The sequence below is a fragment of the Monodon monoceros genome, unplaced genomic scaffold (genome assembly GCF_005190385.1).
Source record: "Monodon monoceros isolate NGI ecotype Baffin Bay Population unplaced genomic scaffold, NGI_Narwhal_1 Super_Scaffold_6, whole genome shotgun sequence".
Classification (NCBI taxonomy): Eukaryota; Metazoa; Chordata; class Mammalia; order Artiodactyla; family Monodontidae; genus Monodon; species Monodon monoceros.
Genome location: NW_021703783.1, coordinates 22,285,342 through 22,300,756, shown reverse-complemented (window position 1 = coordinate 22,300,756; position 15,415 = coordinate 22,285,342). Strand labels below are relative to the sequence as shown.

General features: G+C 37.1%; 1 protein-coding gene across 2 annotated transcripts in view; it reads right to left on the bottom strand.

Moving 5' to 3' along the window:
* Positions 1-282: 282 nt before the first annotated feature.
* Positions 283-15,415, bottom strand: part of MRPS35 (mitochondrial ribosomal protein S35) — a 43,784-nt gene continuing 28,651 nt past the window's right edge. The window contains exon 6 of one of the 2 annotated variants that reach the window (XM_029206330.1): positions 283-2,929. In XM_029206330.1, coding sequence (XP_029062163.1) covers positions 2,660-2,929 — 270 coding nt within the window. In that variant the 3' untranslated portion in view covers positions 283-2,659. The remainder of the gene's footprint in view (positions 2,930-15,415) is intronic. The other variant, XM_029206329.1, reaches the window with a different exon arrangement.

Sequence of the window (15,415 nt, the reverse complement as noted above, 5' to 3'; positions counted from 1 at the left end):
CTGAGTAAACTTAGACTGGAGAAGCGACCTGAACAGTCAGCCAAGACGAAAACGACTGGGCCTAGAAACCATGTCCTTATTGGAAGCCAAAGGGACCAAAGAGAACTTCTGAATAGAATTTAAAACATTAAGAAACAAAGATCACAGGGCCTAGTCAACAACTAAGGCTAAGGTTGTTACCACCATTTAGGAAATAACCATGATATCGAAATTTTTCCAGCACTGAAACAGCCAGACCTTTGGGGACAAAAATCTGTAATAGTCCAGTATTATGACACATTTACCAATTTTGGAAAGAAAATATGCAAAGAAAAAAACTAAAGCTCCCTACAATTAAGAAAACAGGTTTGTTCTATTTCTTAGTTGCCTATGTGTTTAAGCACATTCTGAGCTATGAAATTTAAGAGTTTGAAGTCAGAAGTGATTGCATATCATCAGTACAGCAAAAAGTGTCCCCTAGAATCCTCATTGTAAGGATGAGTATGATGTTCATTGTATACATTAGATCAATTAGAGCTTAAGGACAAGAGTCTAAATAATGACAAAAAATGCTGTTCAATTATTGCTAACATTATGACAGCAACGGTTACCCTTTTGAGGCAGTTTTGTATTAATCTTACAGCTCTAAGATTTTGCCATTAGGTGTCAATGCCACAGCCTTAGAGTCTTCAGGTCTTTGCTCAGAGTTAGCCAAACTGCAAAGGTTAAAAGGGCACAGTCTTCTACAAGACCACCCTTACTTGTGACACCAACTATAAGTTCGGGGGATGGGGAGTCCCCAAACCACTCTCAGGTTCAATAATTCACTAGAGGAATTCACAGAACCCAATGAAAGCTATTATACTCACAGTTACGGTTTATTACAGGGAAAGGATATAGATTAAAATCAGCCAAGGGAAGAAGCACCAAGGATGAAGTTCAGGAGTGTTCCCAACTCACAGGTTTTGGTGTCCTCTCCCCGTGGAAGCAGGATGCATTACTCTCCCAGCACCAATGTGTGACAGTATGTCTAGAGTATCGCCAACCAGGGAAACCTACCGGAGCCTCAGTGTTCTAAATCTTTATTGAGGCTCCATTACATAGGTATGACTGATCAATTACCTGGGCAGTTGATCTCAGCTGCTGGGTGGACTTACCAAGAAACTCAAAGCTCCCCAACCCTAAACACATGGTTGGTTTTCCTGGCATGCCTAGGACTATCAGGTGTAGCAAGCCCCACCTAAAATCCATTGTGACTGACTCCTGCCCTAACCAAAGACACTTCTATGAGGTATGACAGATTACCTCCCAGAAGCTGACGGGAGAGGCCAGATTCTCTTTGAGCAAGGTCAAATTCTTTATTACGTATCATTACTCCATCTGCTTCCATCTTCACTGTATTATTACTACGGGACTGAGGACCCTAATCTACCACCTCTTTACATGTTCCCAAATGACCACCTCTCCTCAGCTTCTACTGTTTTCAAATGTGTCCTTCTTCAATCCTGTTTCCACACCTGAGTTTTCCTCAACTCTGACTCTCTAAGAAATGTAACACTTCAATACACTTATGTATGCTTTAAACCTGATCTAGAAATTCAGTTGTATCTACTTTTTTATTTGCTATTTCCATCCAGTGGAATGGATGGAACTCAAGGCCCTATTGTTGTCCTTTATAACCTACGGACTCTTGGCCTTGCTAATACTAAATCATATCTTCAATTTATATAAATCTTTTGAGCAATTGTTCTGAAATTCATTTTGGCATTTTATGTTCTCAAATTCTGTCAAGCAAAATAAGTTTTAGGCAAATAACAGCCTCCATAATTCCTTTATTTCAATTTTAAATTAATCACTTGTCAACAACTTTAAGTGGTAAGAAATGACTTACAGATATACTTAAAAGCACTGAATTGACAGCTAAATTGAATGAAATGTTTCCTAGGGCAGTTATTTTGTCATTTACTCCAATTAAATTCAAGGTCTTTATACCTCATCTCTTTCCTGAGCTGTGGAAGTTCTAGCTGGGGCATCCATAGAGATGAATACCAGCTAATCTCCATTTCCACTTTTCTGCAAGCTTAGGCTTGGAGAAATGAGCCAAAGAAAATGGAAAGCAGGATGCTAAACAGAATTGAATCAACATAAAGTGACCCCCAAATAGAGGAATGGAACAAACTTTTAGGTTAGAAAATACTGCTAAGGACCTGCTTCTAATCAGAATCAGCATGTGCAAAAACTCACTAGGCAGATAGCAGTTATGTAGACAAAACACTGAACTTCAGTCAGAGGACTGGGTTCTGGGCCTAGCTTCCCAAGTAACCAAAATCATTACTCAAAAGCAACCAAAAAGTACTAATCTGTAGGGAAAGAAATGGAGCAGGTGACAAAACAACAACATTGTATATATATGAATACTAAAGTTGTTATGGTAGAAATAAAATCCAAACACTTTAGAACCAGAAGAAATCACAGAGATCGAATTAGTCTGATTGCCCCAGTGCATAAGTAAGAAAACTTCTGAATAATCACTGCCTTTGTACATTAGGATGAAAGGAGTAATTTTAACTCTGATGTAATAAAACAATGGTTTTTTAACATCTTCAACTGTATATCAAATTAGATAATGATTACATATATATCATAAAATTAATAAATCAAGGCAATTTTTCTATATAATTCATGTCAAATTTAATAGTCTCTTCACTGATTCTTTGTACTGAGAAAGGGTATTTTCATTGTCCCCCTCATTCTTAAGACTAACAACAGACTTTCTGTACTCTTCAACTTCTTCAGTACCAAGGAGCTCTTCTTTACTTAATTCCAGATTTTTCTCAGCAGCTTTAATTTGGAGAAGGGTTTCCAGGATGTTTTTCTCTGAGGAGCTATCTTTCCATACATACTCTTCCATGTCTGCTTCAGTCTTCGTTTTCTCCCATTCTTCAGTTTTCTGAAAGGAAAAAACAAGTTCTGAGTTCTGAAAATTATGACTCGAAGTCTGGTCCACACTCTGTGTGTACACCTTGCCTGACCTCCCTTATCCAGCACTGCTGTCCACCTGCACCAGCAGCTTTGGGCTGCACACTCTGTCACATGAGCACCTCGTTACCACTCACTAATTCTACCCACATAATTTACACTTTATCTGCCCTGCAAATTGCACTTACAAAGCAATACTGCTTCCCAAAAGATGTAGAAAACTCACTCCCTGCAACTTTCCAGTCCCTAAACTCTAACTCATCAAACATTTCAAATTTATGAGGTTCCAAATATGAGAGTTGAAAGGAGACTGTATTTACCTCTGTAACATGCCTCTGGGAATGACAGGGAAGACCAATTATTACAATAAATTTAAAATATAAAGTTCATGTGAGTTTTAGTCATAATGACTTGATAAATTCTGGAATTTTGTCTTATTATCTTTATTTTCTGTTCCTATAATGGAAACAATTTTCATTACTACTTACTTTTTCTTACAAAAATTATTACCATGTTATTTTAGGGAACACTGGTAGGTTTTAGATTAATATAATTCATATTTATGATTTAAATGAAGATGTAACACTCTGTGAAAAAAATCAAGCAACACAGCTAATATGTAATATGCCCTGGTTCAGAGAAGTGCTGAATAGCAGCCACATTCTTTCCAAATTAACACATAACAATATTCTGAGCCACAGGCTATTATGGAATGATCCACTAGTCTTACAACTTTTGAAGGTGGTAAACCCTTCTAAATTATAAAGTTTTTCAAGTATTAAAAGTGAGGCAGATTTGTAAGGTTGTCAGAAATAATATTTTAACTCTGAAAACTCCTCTTGAAACAGACCACAGCTTGAGCAGACAGAGCTCCAAGGCTCCTCAGAGCCAAGTGAGCACCAAGAAGGAGGCAAACAGTCTCCAGCCATGCCACCCTCCCATCCCCACTCCCGCTCCAAAAGCCCACGAAAATAGAAAAGCACTAGAAATTTGTCCCTCAAAGGATAAAGAGGATCCCCACCAAAGGCAAACAAGCCACTGCGGAGGCCACCGACTCAGCAAACCCCATTCGGATCACTGAAGCCCAGGAAAGGAGCTCCTCCACCACAGAGACCCACAAGAAGAAGAAACCCTCCTTTAATCCTTTAAACTGTGTACCCTTTCCTTTAAGAGAAACAAACCGATGTAGGGTGTTTCCTCAGATCCCAGATTCCTGAGCCGAAGTGGGGTCTCTGTACTTGCAGCTCCCCTACGTCTGCCCCACCTCCCTATACCGAATTTATGGCGGAGGACAATGTTCCAACTTACATTCTAGAAACATTGTATCTGGTTGAGAATCTGCTCTGCACCCTCTTTTTAGCCGGTAGGGAGGCTTTCGCTTGGCAGGGGGTCAGGGATAATATGAAATAACTTCCTGTTATGCCCCGCCCCCAGAGCCCTGTTGCAAATAACTCCTAACAGCCAAACTCTGAATTTGTACATTTAAAAAAAATAACTGACAAAATTACCCCACCATACCTAATTCTTACTGTAATATATGAGGAAGGAATAAATGTCAGCCCCTTAAAAAAAAATGTCCGAAATTAAATATATCACCGGCCTATCTACTCCTGCCAATGCTTTAAATGTTCAAGACAATGTCATAGTTTCTTCATAATTCTAACTGACAAGTGAAATAAACTTAAGAGGTCAACACATTTTATAAAGCATTAAGTAAAACAGTCACTCCATCTCATTCTGAACTGTTAGAAGACAAGAATTAAGAGACCTAACTGTTTAAAAAATTATGTTTCACCTAGGTGTTTCTAGATTTTAACTGACTTGAAATAGATGCTTAATCAGAGGAGATAACCAAAGTAAATCCACTAACAATTTTCAACATTTTTTATCTTCCCCTTATATTTGACATATACAGTTCTACATTGGTTTGCCAAGGTGTGTTCATAGGTATGCCATGATATTGATTCCCTGAGCACCCAGGTGCCACGTGAGCCTGGTGCAGCAGGGGCAGCCACAAGCATCCTCCCTCCTTTATTCATCTCAGCAGAGAATTTTTGTGTGTGCAGTGACATGAAAAAGGTTAGGAAATCCTAAACTACAGGATAATGCACATTTATACTTACTGCTGTTCTAAATAGTCTTTGGTAAGGGAAAGTCACTTATATTCTGTGAAGGGCATGGCTTCCTACTAATCCTGTACAGATACAATGCAGTGCTGGGCTTCAGCAACAAGCTAAACAAAACTCTAGTTTTCTACATATTCTAGCTTTAGGATCCAAACTCTGCACAACCAAATATAAATTCCAAGATAATAATAGTAACAATCTCCCAAACTGAATACTTACTATATACCAGGTACTTTAATACTTACACGTATATGTTAATTATTTAATATAATTCATATTAAGACATACTGGGTTAGATCTTGACATCTCTACAGATAAGAAAACTAAGTATTACAGAAGTTAAATAAAGGGGCACAGTCACCTGGGAATGTTTCAGATTTCAGAATTTTTGTATTTTAACTTGTAAAGTTAATGCAGCACGCACACAGTAAATTTTGTAACATCTCCAGAGGAGGTCTACGGCAGCACCCCCTAATCAAATATATTACTACTTTTCTAGTAACATGTATGAATAGTCACACTAAATGGGATTAACAAAGGCTATAAATAGCTTCTCATCCATTCAGAGTTCATTTTGCCACCAAATAAGTTATGAAAAGACTAGCAATTTCCAAAGCTTTTTCATTTCAGAATTACAGGTAGAGGGGGGCTTTATATCTGTGATTCCCTCAAGGTCACACGGGGGGGGTACGGCACAGTATTTACCATGGGCTTTGGGGTTTTACAGAACTGAGTTTAAATCCTACCTTCATCACTTACTACTGTGATAGGCTTTGCATTTCTATAAGAACTGACTCCCCAGAACTGTTCTGAGGATTAAAAGGAATAGCTACATACTTAGAGTACCTGGCTCATAATAAACACTAAATAACCATCTACTACTAATATCACAACTTATTAAGAAGAAGAATAAATAAGAGTAGGATTCAAACCCTTGCTGGCACACCTCCAAAATCTATGTTCCCATGTCAAGGGCGCCACTACCACCATCAAGCAATAAAGCGAAACTTTAAAGGTAAATATAAACACAAGAAGTGTCCAAATGTTTTGCCATCATTATTCCCACTCACAAAATCATGAGACTGATATTTATCAAATGTAGATTAAAAAAATACAGAAACAAAAGGTCTTTATTTATCACTGATAGAAAGGTAATATTTTTCATGCTTATTACTTCTTGATAAATGTTATCACTGATTAGATTTAATTTTCTCAGTTAATAGCGTGTTCTTAAAAATAACTGAATTATCTCCAGTTTTCCAGCAGTCTCCTTTGGGTGAAGGCTTTTTATGTCTAAGCAAATGTAGAAAACACAAAACCACACACACAGAGAATTTACCTCTTATAAAGACCTGTCTCAAGAAAAAGAAAGCTACTTTTTTGAAGTCCTATGTTACATGTATCAATAAAAAAGATCTTTAGAATTTCTGTTTTTCAAGCAGGAAAAATAAAGATTGTTAGCACTATATTTACCTTTTGAGGGAAATCTTTTATAGTCATTAATACATAAGTTTTCACAGATGGCTGCCATCCAAATGGGGCTTATCATTGAAGAAAGAACAGAGCTAAATGGAAGAGCTGTTGGTTTAAATGATATATTAAGAAGCAATCCCAATGGACCTTTCACAGGGACCCCTTGAATTCTGGCTCCTGGTTCGGTTTGGCTAATGGGAGGCAGCAGCAAGACACCTAGAGAATGATGGAGAGTGAGGTCAGGGTTGTCCTTCCCAACTCTCTCCCTGTTGTGGGGGATGCCCCACAGTTCTTGTCAGGTGGCCCATCCATACAACTCTCTCTCCAGTTCTGCAGCTCCTCCCTCCCCTGCCCCTTCAGATATGCGGTGTGATGGCACCCCACTCTCACCACCCCTGAGAACTGCACCCTCACTTGTTTCTGTTACTGAACCTTTGTAAAATGTCTCCTTAATAAAATATCCTGAAAATGAAGAAAAACCAAAAAGCAATTCCAAAATCATCTTCTAGTAATGATAAAAAGGTAATAACATTGTATATAATGCTTGTCACTTGAGAATATTTTTCATATAAGAGGTATAAATATAAAATCCTTGAGGGAAAAAAACCTCCAAATTTCTTTCTTTTAATTTTACATTAAGATTTCCACTTTCAAATAGGATGTAACAGGTCACAGGATGCCTCTGCTTTGGCTACAACTGGAAAAAAGCCAGGTAATCAATATACCAGAGAGTTTTATTTTTTTAATTTTTAAAACATTTTATTTTATTTTATTTATTTATTATTTATTTTTGGTTGTGTTGGGTCTTCGTTGCTGTGCGGGGGCTTTCTCTAGTTTGAGTAGGGGCTACTCTTCGTTGCAGTGCACAGGCTTCTCATTGTGGTGGCTTCTCGTTGTGGAGCACGGGCTCTAGGCACCCGGGTTTCAGTAGTTGTGGCACGCAGGCTCAGTAGTTGTGACGCACGGGCTTAGCTGCTCCACAGCATGTGGGATCTTCCCAGAGCAGGGCTTGAACCCATGTCTCCTGCACTGGCAGGTGGATTCTTAACCACTGCACCACCAGGGAAGTCCCACCAGAGAGTTTTAGAATCAATTCGGACTAGATCAATGTGAATTCCAGGCTGCAAGCATATGGGGAGCATCCTTCTGAAAATCCCTAGCCATTTTCTTCCCTGAGTCCATTTTCCAATTCTGTATCAGACTGGCCCTTGGCCCACACAGAAGAACTCTACTCGGGAAAAGAGAAATGAGCAAGGTTTGAGCTGTTACCCAGGGCTTGTATGACAGATTGGAATTGAAGAGCCCCAAACATGACTGGTTTTAGCTCTGGGGCTACTTATGGGAAGCTGGGGAGGCTGAATCAAGCTTCTGAAGAGCAAATCTCCTATAATCTCATAGTGTTTAGGAGACAAGGTCCTACTAGAGGGAGGAAGTCCTGTTTCACACAACCAATCTCCCTCTCAAGACATCTTCCAGATTCTGCTGAAGGGCTAGAAGTTAACAAATTAAGCTCAAAACTTCTGAAGAGCACAAGTGACTCTTAAGCAGACTTTGAGATGTGGAAGCGGACTCACCAAGTTCCCAATCAAAATGCCTGAGAAGAGACAAAGGTGAACTAAATCTTAAAAAACTGTAACCCAGCCCTGCTCCAGCTCAATTCTGATTGCATTAAAAAGATAAGCCCCTGACCCTCTCTGCCCAAGAGAAAAAAGAGTAAATTCTTTCTGATGGATGACATCAATTGGAGCTTCTATGGATCTTTTACATACAATGTCTGGCATGCAATAAGCAATTACCAGACACTTGAGACATTTGAAGAAAATAAAATTAATCAATACTTGTGATATTTGCTGCGTGTCCTTCTAAATTCATTTTTTTAAAAAAGCACAGCTATGATTACATTTCATTTATAATTTCGTACCCTGACTTGTAATTCACTGCCAAATTTTTATAGCTTCTGAAATTACACCCAGGATTGAAGTGGGCAATTGTTTAAGAGTTTCTTTTTTTGTACTGTAGTTGACATGTATTAATTTTAAAGCATAAACAATAACATATTCAAATTACTGGGGGGGCAATTAAAAATACCAATGTAAGCTCAAATTGATCACCATTCAGGCAGTTTGATTAGTTTGTAGACTTCAATTTTAATAACTTAACTATTAAACATTTACAATTTCACCGTTTAACTTATGTATGTACACAATAAATATACATATATACAGTCTCTTTTCTTCCCTGCCTACCATGAGAGAACCTGCTCTGACTACAGCCCTAGAGGAAGGAGCCTTCCATTCCACATGATCCTGTTCTCTTTTCTCCGCAGCTGGCTCAATTATTTACTCACTCATTCGTTCACTCAGTACATATTTGTTACACAACTACTGTCCCAGGCACTGTCTTGCCCTAGAACTGCCAATCTAGTAGGAAACCTAGAGTTGAGGAGGAACCGGGACTGTGATCCCAGTAGAGGAAGAGCATCCATAAAGGCTGGAGGCAGGAACGAGCTTAGGACATTCAGGCCTGAATGAAGGCCAAGGTGAGGAAAGTGGCATGGGATGAGTAAGCACCTTACATATATTAATTCATTTAACTTTCGTAACAACCCTATGAGGCAGTACTATTACTACCTGTTTTCAAATCAGGAAATTGAAGCCCAGAGCAATTAAATAATCTGCCCCAAATCATACTGCTTCTTAGTGGTAGAATGTGTTCCAAGGAACACAGAAACACGGAAAAAAGAACAAAAGAATAACTTAATTTGACCCTATCATCTTTTTTCTCCTTGTAAGCATGAATTCAATACAAAGAAAAACACAATAGCTACTTCATGCAATGGTCAGTGAACTCCAATCTAATAGAAAGCAAAGAAGTATCTGTTCCACTAAATACACAAACGTGTCACCTTCTACCATCTTATTTATAACTCCCTTTGCCTAGAACATGAATCACAGTAATATTCCACTTCTCATGATTACAAGTAAGGCATTGTGCTAGATGAGGAAAAACAGTTTTACTAATTAAAAAAATTCAAGTTACTTGAAAATCATAAAAAATAGGAAAAAGTAAATATCCATAATGGATTAAAAAGCTACTGCCAATACTTTTAGTTATCAAAGCTGAATTTTTAACTGAGCATGTCAAGGAATTCAATTCAAATCAGATCAATTTTTAAAAAATTTACTGAATGCTGATATGCCAGACATTGTACTAGATGCTGGGAATATAAAGATGAATGAAATACACAGTCCTGTCCTCAGTGACCTCACAGTCTAATGAAGCTGGGCAGACATGTATACAGGCAATTACCATAAAAGCAATAAAAGGAATGCTAACTGACAGAGGGAGAAGGGAAAAAGGATGGGAAGAAACATCTGAGACAGGTTACATCTGAGGTGTATTAAAGGATTCCTATGAATTTGCAAGTCTGATCAATTTGAAAAGGGATATAAGCAAAGAAAACAGCATATGCAAAGTTATGAAAGAACACATTATATTCATTATGGTACAGGATACATAACCTACAATTCATGAGTAGCTGGTAATGAGGTGGTAAATTGCTGTGAATAGACATACTAAGTAGTTTAGATTTTATGCTAGTTAATGGGGAACCACTGAAGGATTTTATAAAGGGATATTTTATAAAGGGATATGATATCTTGCTAGGAGTAGCCAATATTATCCTACAGATTCCATTAACATATTAACATTGTCAAATATAAATTAGCATCATGAATTAAACTCATAGAAGCAAATGTTTGTAGAGAACTTCCAAAATAATATAGCATTAGAACACTTTTCCTTTAAATATTTGAAAAAACACATAATCAAATGAAAAGCCTGACCTACATATAGCCCAAAATCATACATCCATGAAAATTAAGTATCTCAAACTGCTGCCAAGATATTTCTTAAAATTTGGGCATAATTACTGATTATTAATAATTTTATTAATAGATCATTAAAAAGCTATACCAGTAAGCTAATTATTGCTAACATCTAACAATTATGCTACATTTTAAATTACTGAAAAGGGAGTTTCTTTGTTACTCTGTCACTTTACTTTTTAAGTTGAAAACCTACTTCAAAAGTCCATTTTTGGATCTCCAAAAGAGATCCTACAAAAGGCAACTTTTGTAGTCAAGAAAATAAGACAGTATAATTTGCCATCTATGCAAAGTAGGAGTCAAAGAATAAGAGGCTCAAATATATCTGATAAAAGATTAATATCCAAAATATATAAAGAACTCATACAACCCAATAGCAAAAACAAAACAAAACAAAACAACCTGATTAAAAAATGGGCAGAGGATCTGAATAGACATTTTTCCAAGAAAGACATTCAGATGGCCAAAAGGCACCTGAAAAGGTGCTTAACATCACTAATCATCAGGCAAATGCAAATCAAAACCACAATGATACCGCCTCACACTCATTAGAATGCCTATTACCAAAAAGACAAGAAATAACAAGTGTTGGTGAGGATGTGGAAAGAGAACCTTTGTGCACTGTTGGTGGGAATGTGAAGTGGTGCAGCCACTATGGAAAACAGTATGGAGGTTCCTCAAAAAACTAAAAATAGAGCTACCATATGATCTAGCAATTCCACTTCTGGGTATTTATCTGAAGGAAATGAAAACTCTAGCCCGAAAAGATATCTACACCCCCATGTTCACAGAAGCATTATTTATAATAGCCAAGACATGGAAACAACCTAAGCGTCCATGAATGGATGAATGGATAAAGAGTAAGTGGTGCATATATATGCAATAGAATATCATCCAGCCATAAAAAAAGAAGGAAATTCTGCCATCTGCGACAACAGGGATGAACTCTGAGGGCATTATGCTAAGTGAAATAAGTCAGACAGAGAAAGACAAACAGTTATGATCTCACTTATGTGTGGAATCTAAAAGAACAGAAAAGAAACAAAAAAACCCTGAACTCATAGAAGCAGAGAACAATTGGTGGTTGCCAGAGGCTGGGGGTGGGAGGTGGGTAAAATGGGTGAAGGTGATCAAAAGGTACAAACTTCCAGTTATAAAACAAGTAAGTCATGGGGATATAGTACAGCCTGGTGACTACAGTCAAGAATGCTGTATTGTATACTTGAAAGTTGCTAAGAGAGTAAATCTTAAAAGTTGTCATCACAGGAAAAAAATTTTTATTAACTTTGTGTGGTAATGGATCTTAAGCTGACATATTGTGGTGATCATCTTGTGTTTTATATATACACACACATACACACAAAATCATTACGTTGTATACCTGAAAATAAGATATTACATGTCAATAATATCTCAGTTAAAAAAAAGAGGTTCGAGTGGGTATCAAAGCCTCGAAGGATATACAAGAAATAAATAAGTAGAGAAAAATAAAAAACTAAATAGTAAATTATATAACCTTTATAACGTTTTTTATAGTATTTATTACTAAACCAACTTGCTTCTACTAGTGTTCCTCAACAGAAGACACAGTGTTTTCTCCTTAGGTATTAATCTCCATATCCAACAACACCAAGCAAATAAGAGGCAACCAGTAAACATTTGCTCATCAATCAATAAACAGTTCATTTTAATGAAAGCACGCTTAATATTTGCCATGAGGATGGTTTACTCTTTCATAAACACTAAAACACTGAAAGAGGTGCCTTTTCACACACCTAGTAAAATGCTACTACATCAGTTCAATATGTTCACAGCCTGGCTCTGAATTATTTTTCAGTCTCATATCCTACCTCTGCCCTGTTGGTCGTGTACCCTGGCCACACCAACTTCTGCCTGCTCTCTAAACCCACCAGGCCTAGAGTCCTTCACCTACTGCACACTCCTACTCATCTTCCAAAACCAGTCACCACTTCCATGATGCTTCAAGGGAGAATTAATCCTTGTATGCGCCTCTCACAGCACTATGTTCCAACCTCCCTTACCTAGTGAAACAGACTACATTATAACCACCAAATCCCTCTAGGAATAAAGGTACCTAAAACAGAGGCTCATTCATTTTGATAATCCGAACGATACCTATCACTGTACCTTGTAAACAAGAACAAAATCATTGATGAATGCTAAGAAGAGAAAACAATAAATGTCATTCAAGCATTCTCTGATAACCTGGAAATCTATGTGTATGTGAGCACACACAAAAGATCACTATGAACTCATAACCACTAGACTAAATGGCAAGTATGGCTCTGCAAAAGGATTGATCATTTTTATCAGAAATACTTGCAATAAGGTCCCCTTTAAAAATAAACTCTGAGTATAAAATTATCCATTTTGTTACATGACTTTTCAGAACCACTTTAATACAAACCTAGATATATTTCTGACTGGCAACAAGACTATCATGAAGTCCAAATTAGACAGCCAAAAATTCAAATTTTAAAAAGCAACCATTAGTAATTAAATATCACAATCACCCAAGAACCCTCTGAATCTGATTTCAGATCTCTACATTTTCTAAAGCAAGTGTTTATTTTCTTTCCTCCACCACTGTCTGTGTTTTAGTCTATCTTTTGTGCAAGTCACTTTGTAAAATGCTTCATTCAATCATCTCTTAACCAAATCACTTGTGGAAGGTTTAAAGAACAACATGCAACAAAGTTAACATTTATTATCAGTTGTGCCAGAATGTGAGTCAGATACATGTTGTAAAAATTCAAATACAACAGGGCACAGAGCTGACTTGATCTGCATAAAGTCTTTGTCAAGTTAACTGTGAGCTATACATAGAAATTGGAAATAAATGAATTTGAAATTCTAAGATAAATCTTTCTTCATTTTAGTAGTTAACAATGTTAATAGCCACAATTTAATGAGCACCCACTATTCACCAGACATTTCACATAAATTCTCCCTGATCTATCCAAAAGCCCTTAGAAGAAATCTAAGCCTGACGTTAAAAGGATAGCCAAGGTTACACAGGTAACAAGTAGTGGGATTCAAATCCAAATCTGAATGGTTCCAAAGATTAAAACCTAATTCACTTCTATGCCAACATTGTGTAATACTGAAATATTAAACCAAATTTCTACATGTCTTTTTGCTTCTCTGAACAGCTGAAGAATAAATGGTTTAATGTATATCTGTTTCTCAGTACCTTCTTAGCACTGCAATAATCATTCTGTGAAGCATTACTAAGACTCTATGCTTGAAGTCTATGCTTTGTGAAGTCTATGCCTTTTGAATATGTAAATTAATAAAGAAAACCTCAATTAAAGTTAGAGTTGGCAATGGCCTGTAAAGGGAGGTCTCATGCATTCTCACACTCCATTATTTGCATGCACTGACCTTCACTTTCGTGCCCCACTGGAAGAAGCACACCCTGCACTCTCAAACAAAAAGTGCAACTACTTTACAATCCCAAAGGAAGAATTTCTCCTTGCTCAGCAACAGCCCAGGCAATGAGAAACATCTCAGCTCCGCAAATGAAGTCATCACCACCCTAAACTCCTACTTTCCTCCCTTGAACTTTCATTTAGAACAGCCCCTCCCAACTCCCTCCTTTTCCCTATAAAAACAGGCTCCCTTTTCTTTGTTCTCTGGACTTACCTACAGTTCACCATAAACTGCATGTCCCAAATAGCAATTCTTTGCTGTTCCCGAATAAACCCATTTTATTGTTTTAGAAGTCAACAACTTCTACTTTAATAATTCTATATAGTTAAACTGTTTTGAATAGCACACTACAGTAACTTTCTTATACTGGTCTAAACGCATACCTTTTCAGAGAAGTTTCAGCATTATGTTACCTAAAACTACCAACTACTTTCTCTCAATGCTACTTAGAGGTAACCTCCACAGAGCTTAGCTTTTAGGTATTAAATGCTCTGAAACTAGCCTTAAAAATAAAGGAATGAATTAAAAGGGGCTCTTTAAATATTTGATTAAATACCAGGTGGTAACATCAATTTCAAGTATGAATTCCATGCTGGTGAAGGAAAAAAGAGTTTCAATTCAATAAAAATTCTGTTCCACCAGCTCTGCAAAATTTCATGGCTCATCTGCATTCTCTTAAAGCTTCTTCACTGATGGTACTTGTTTAGAAAGGATCAAGAGCCAAGTTTAATATAGGAATTATTTAATTATGTTTAAGACAGTTGTATGTGGCTACTTACTCTGGCATCAAAATAATTAGCATTAAGATCAAAGGCTTCTTGCATGAATCCAGAATACAAACTTGTTTGGATTTTATGTCATGGAACCATAGAAAGAATCCAGTAAGTCAACTTTCACTGAATTTATTTATGCCTGTCATTTCCTTTGGGGCAAATTCATTTTACAGGCTGCTGGCAAAATAAGAGACTCAAAACTGGTTGGCTTTTATTGTTTGGTATTAACTCTTTAAGCAGCAGCCACAGAGCTGAAGCTAATTCAGCCATGTTGCTGGTTCAAGCCAAAAGCATTTATGACCACAAGCCAAAAGCATTTATAAAATCAGTTGATAGGAAAGAGATTAACTGCTATTATGATGCTGCTCCTGAAGCTAGGAACTAGAAAACCTCGATGAATTATGATAATTAGAATACCTCAAAAGCAGAGAAGAGCTACCAGCTACTTTCTGTTCTTTACTAACCTCGCAACAAAGTTTTATTTTTTTAAAAAATTTTCCACTCATCCCCTTGTGCTACAACTGTTTTATTATTACCATCAATGAAATCTGTAAGAACAGCTGTACGTGTTCACAGAATTTCTTAGGGATGAAAGGAGATTCCAAAGATCATCTAATGCAACTAACTAACATCCAAAGAGTACGTTCCTTTTGTCATATCCCCACTAAGTAGCCAATGGATGGAACATCTTCTACCTATTAAAGCAGCCCACTCCATCTTTAGATGAATCTTGTAGAGACATTTT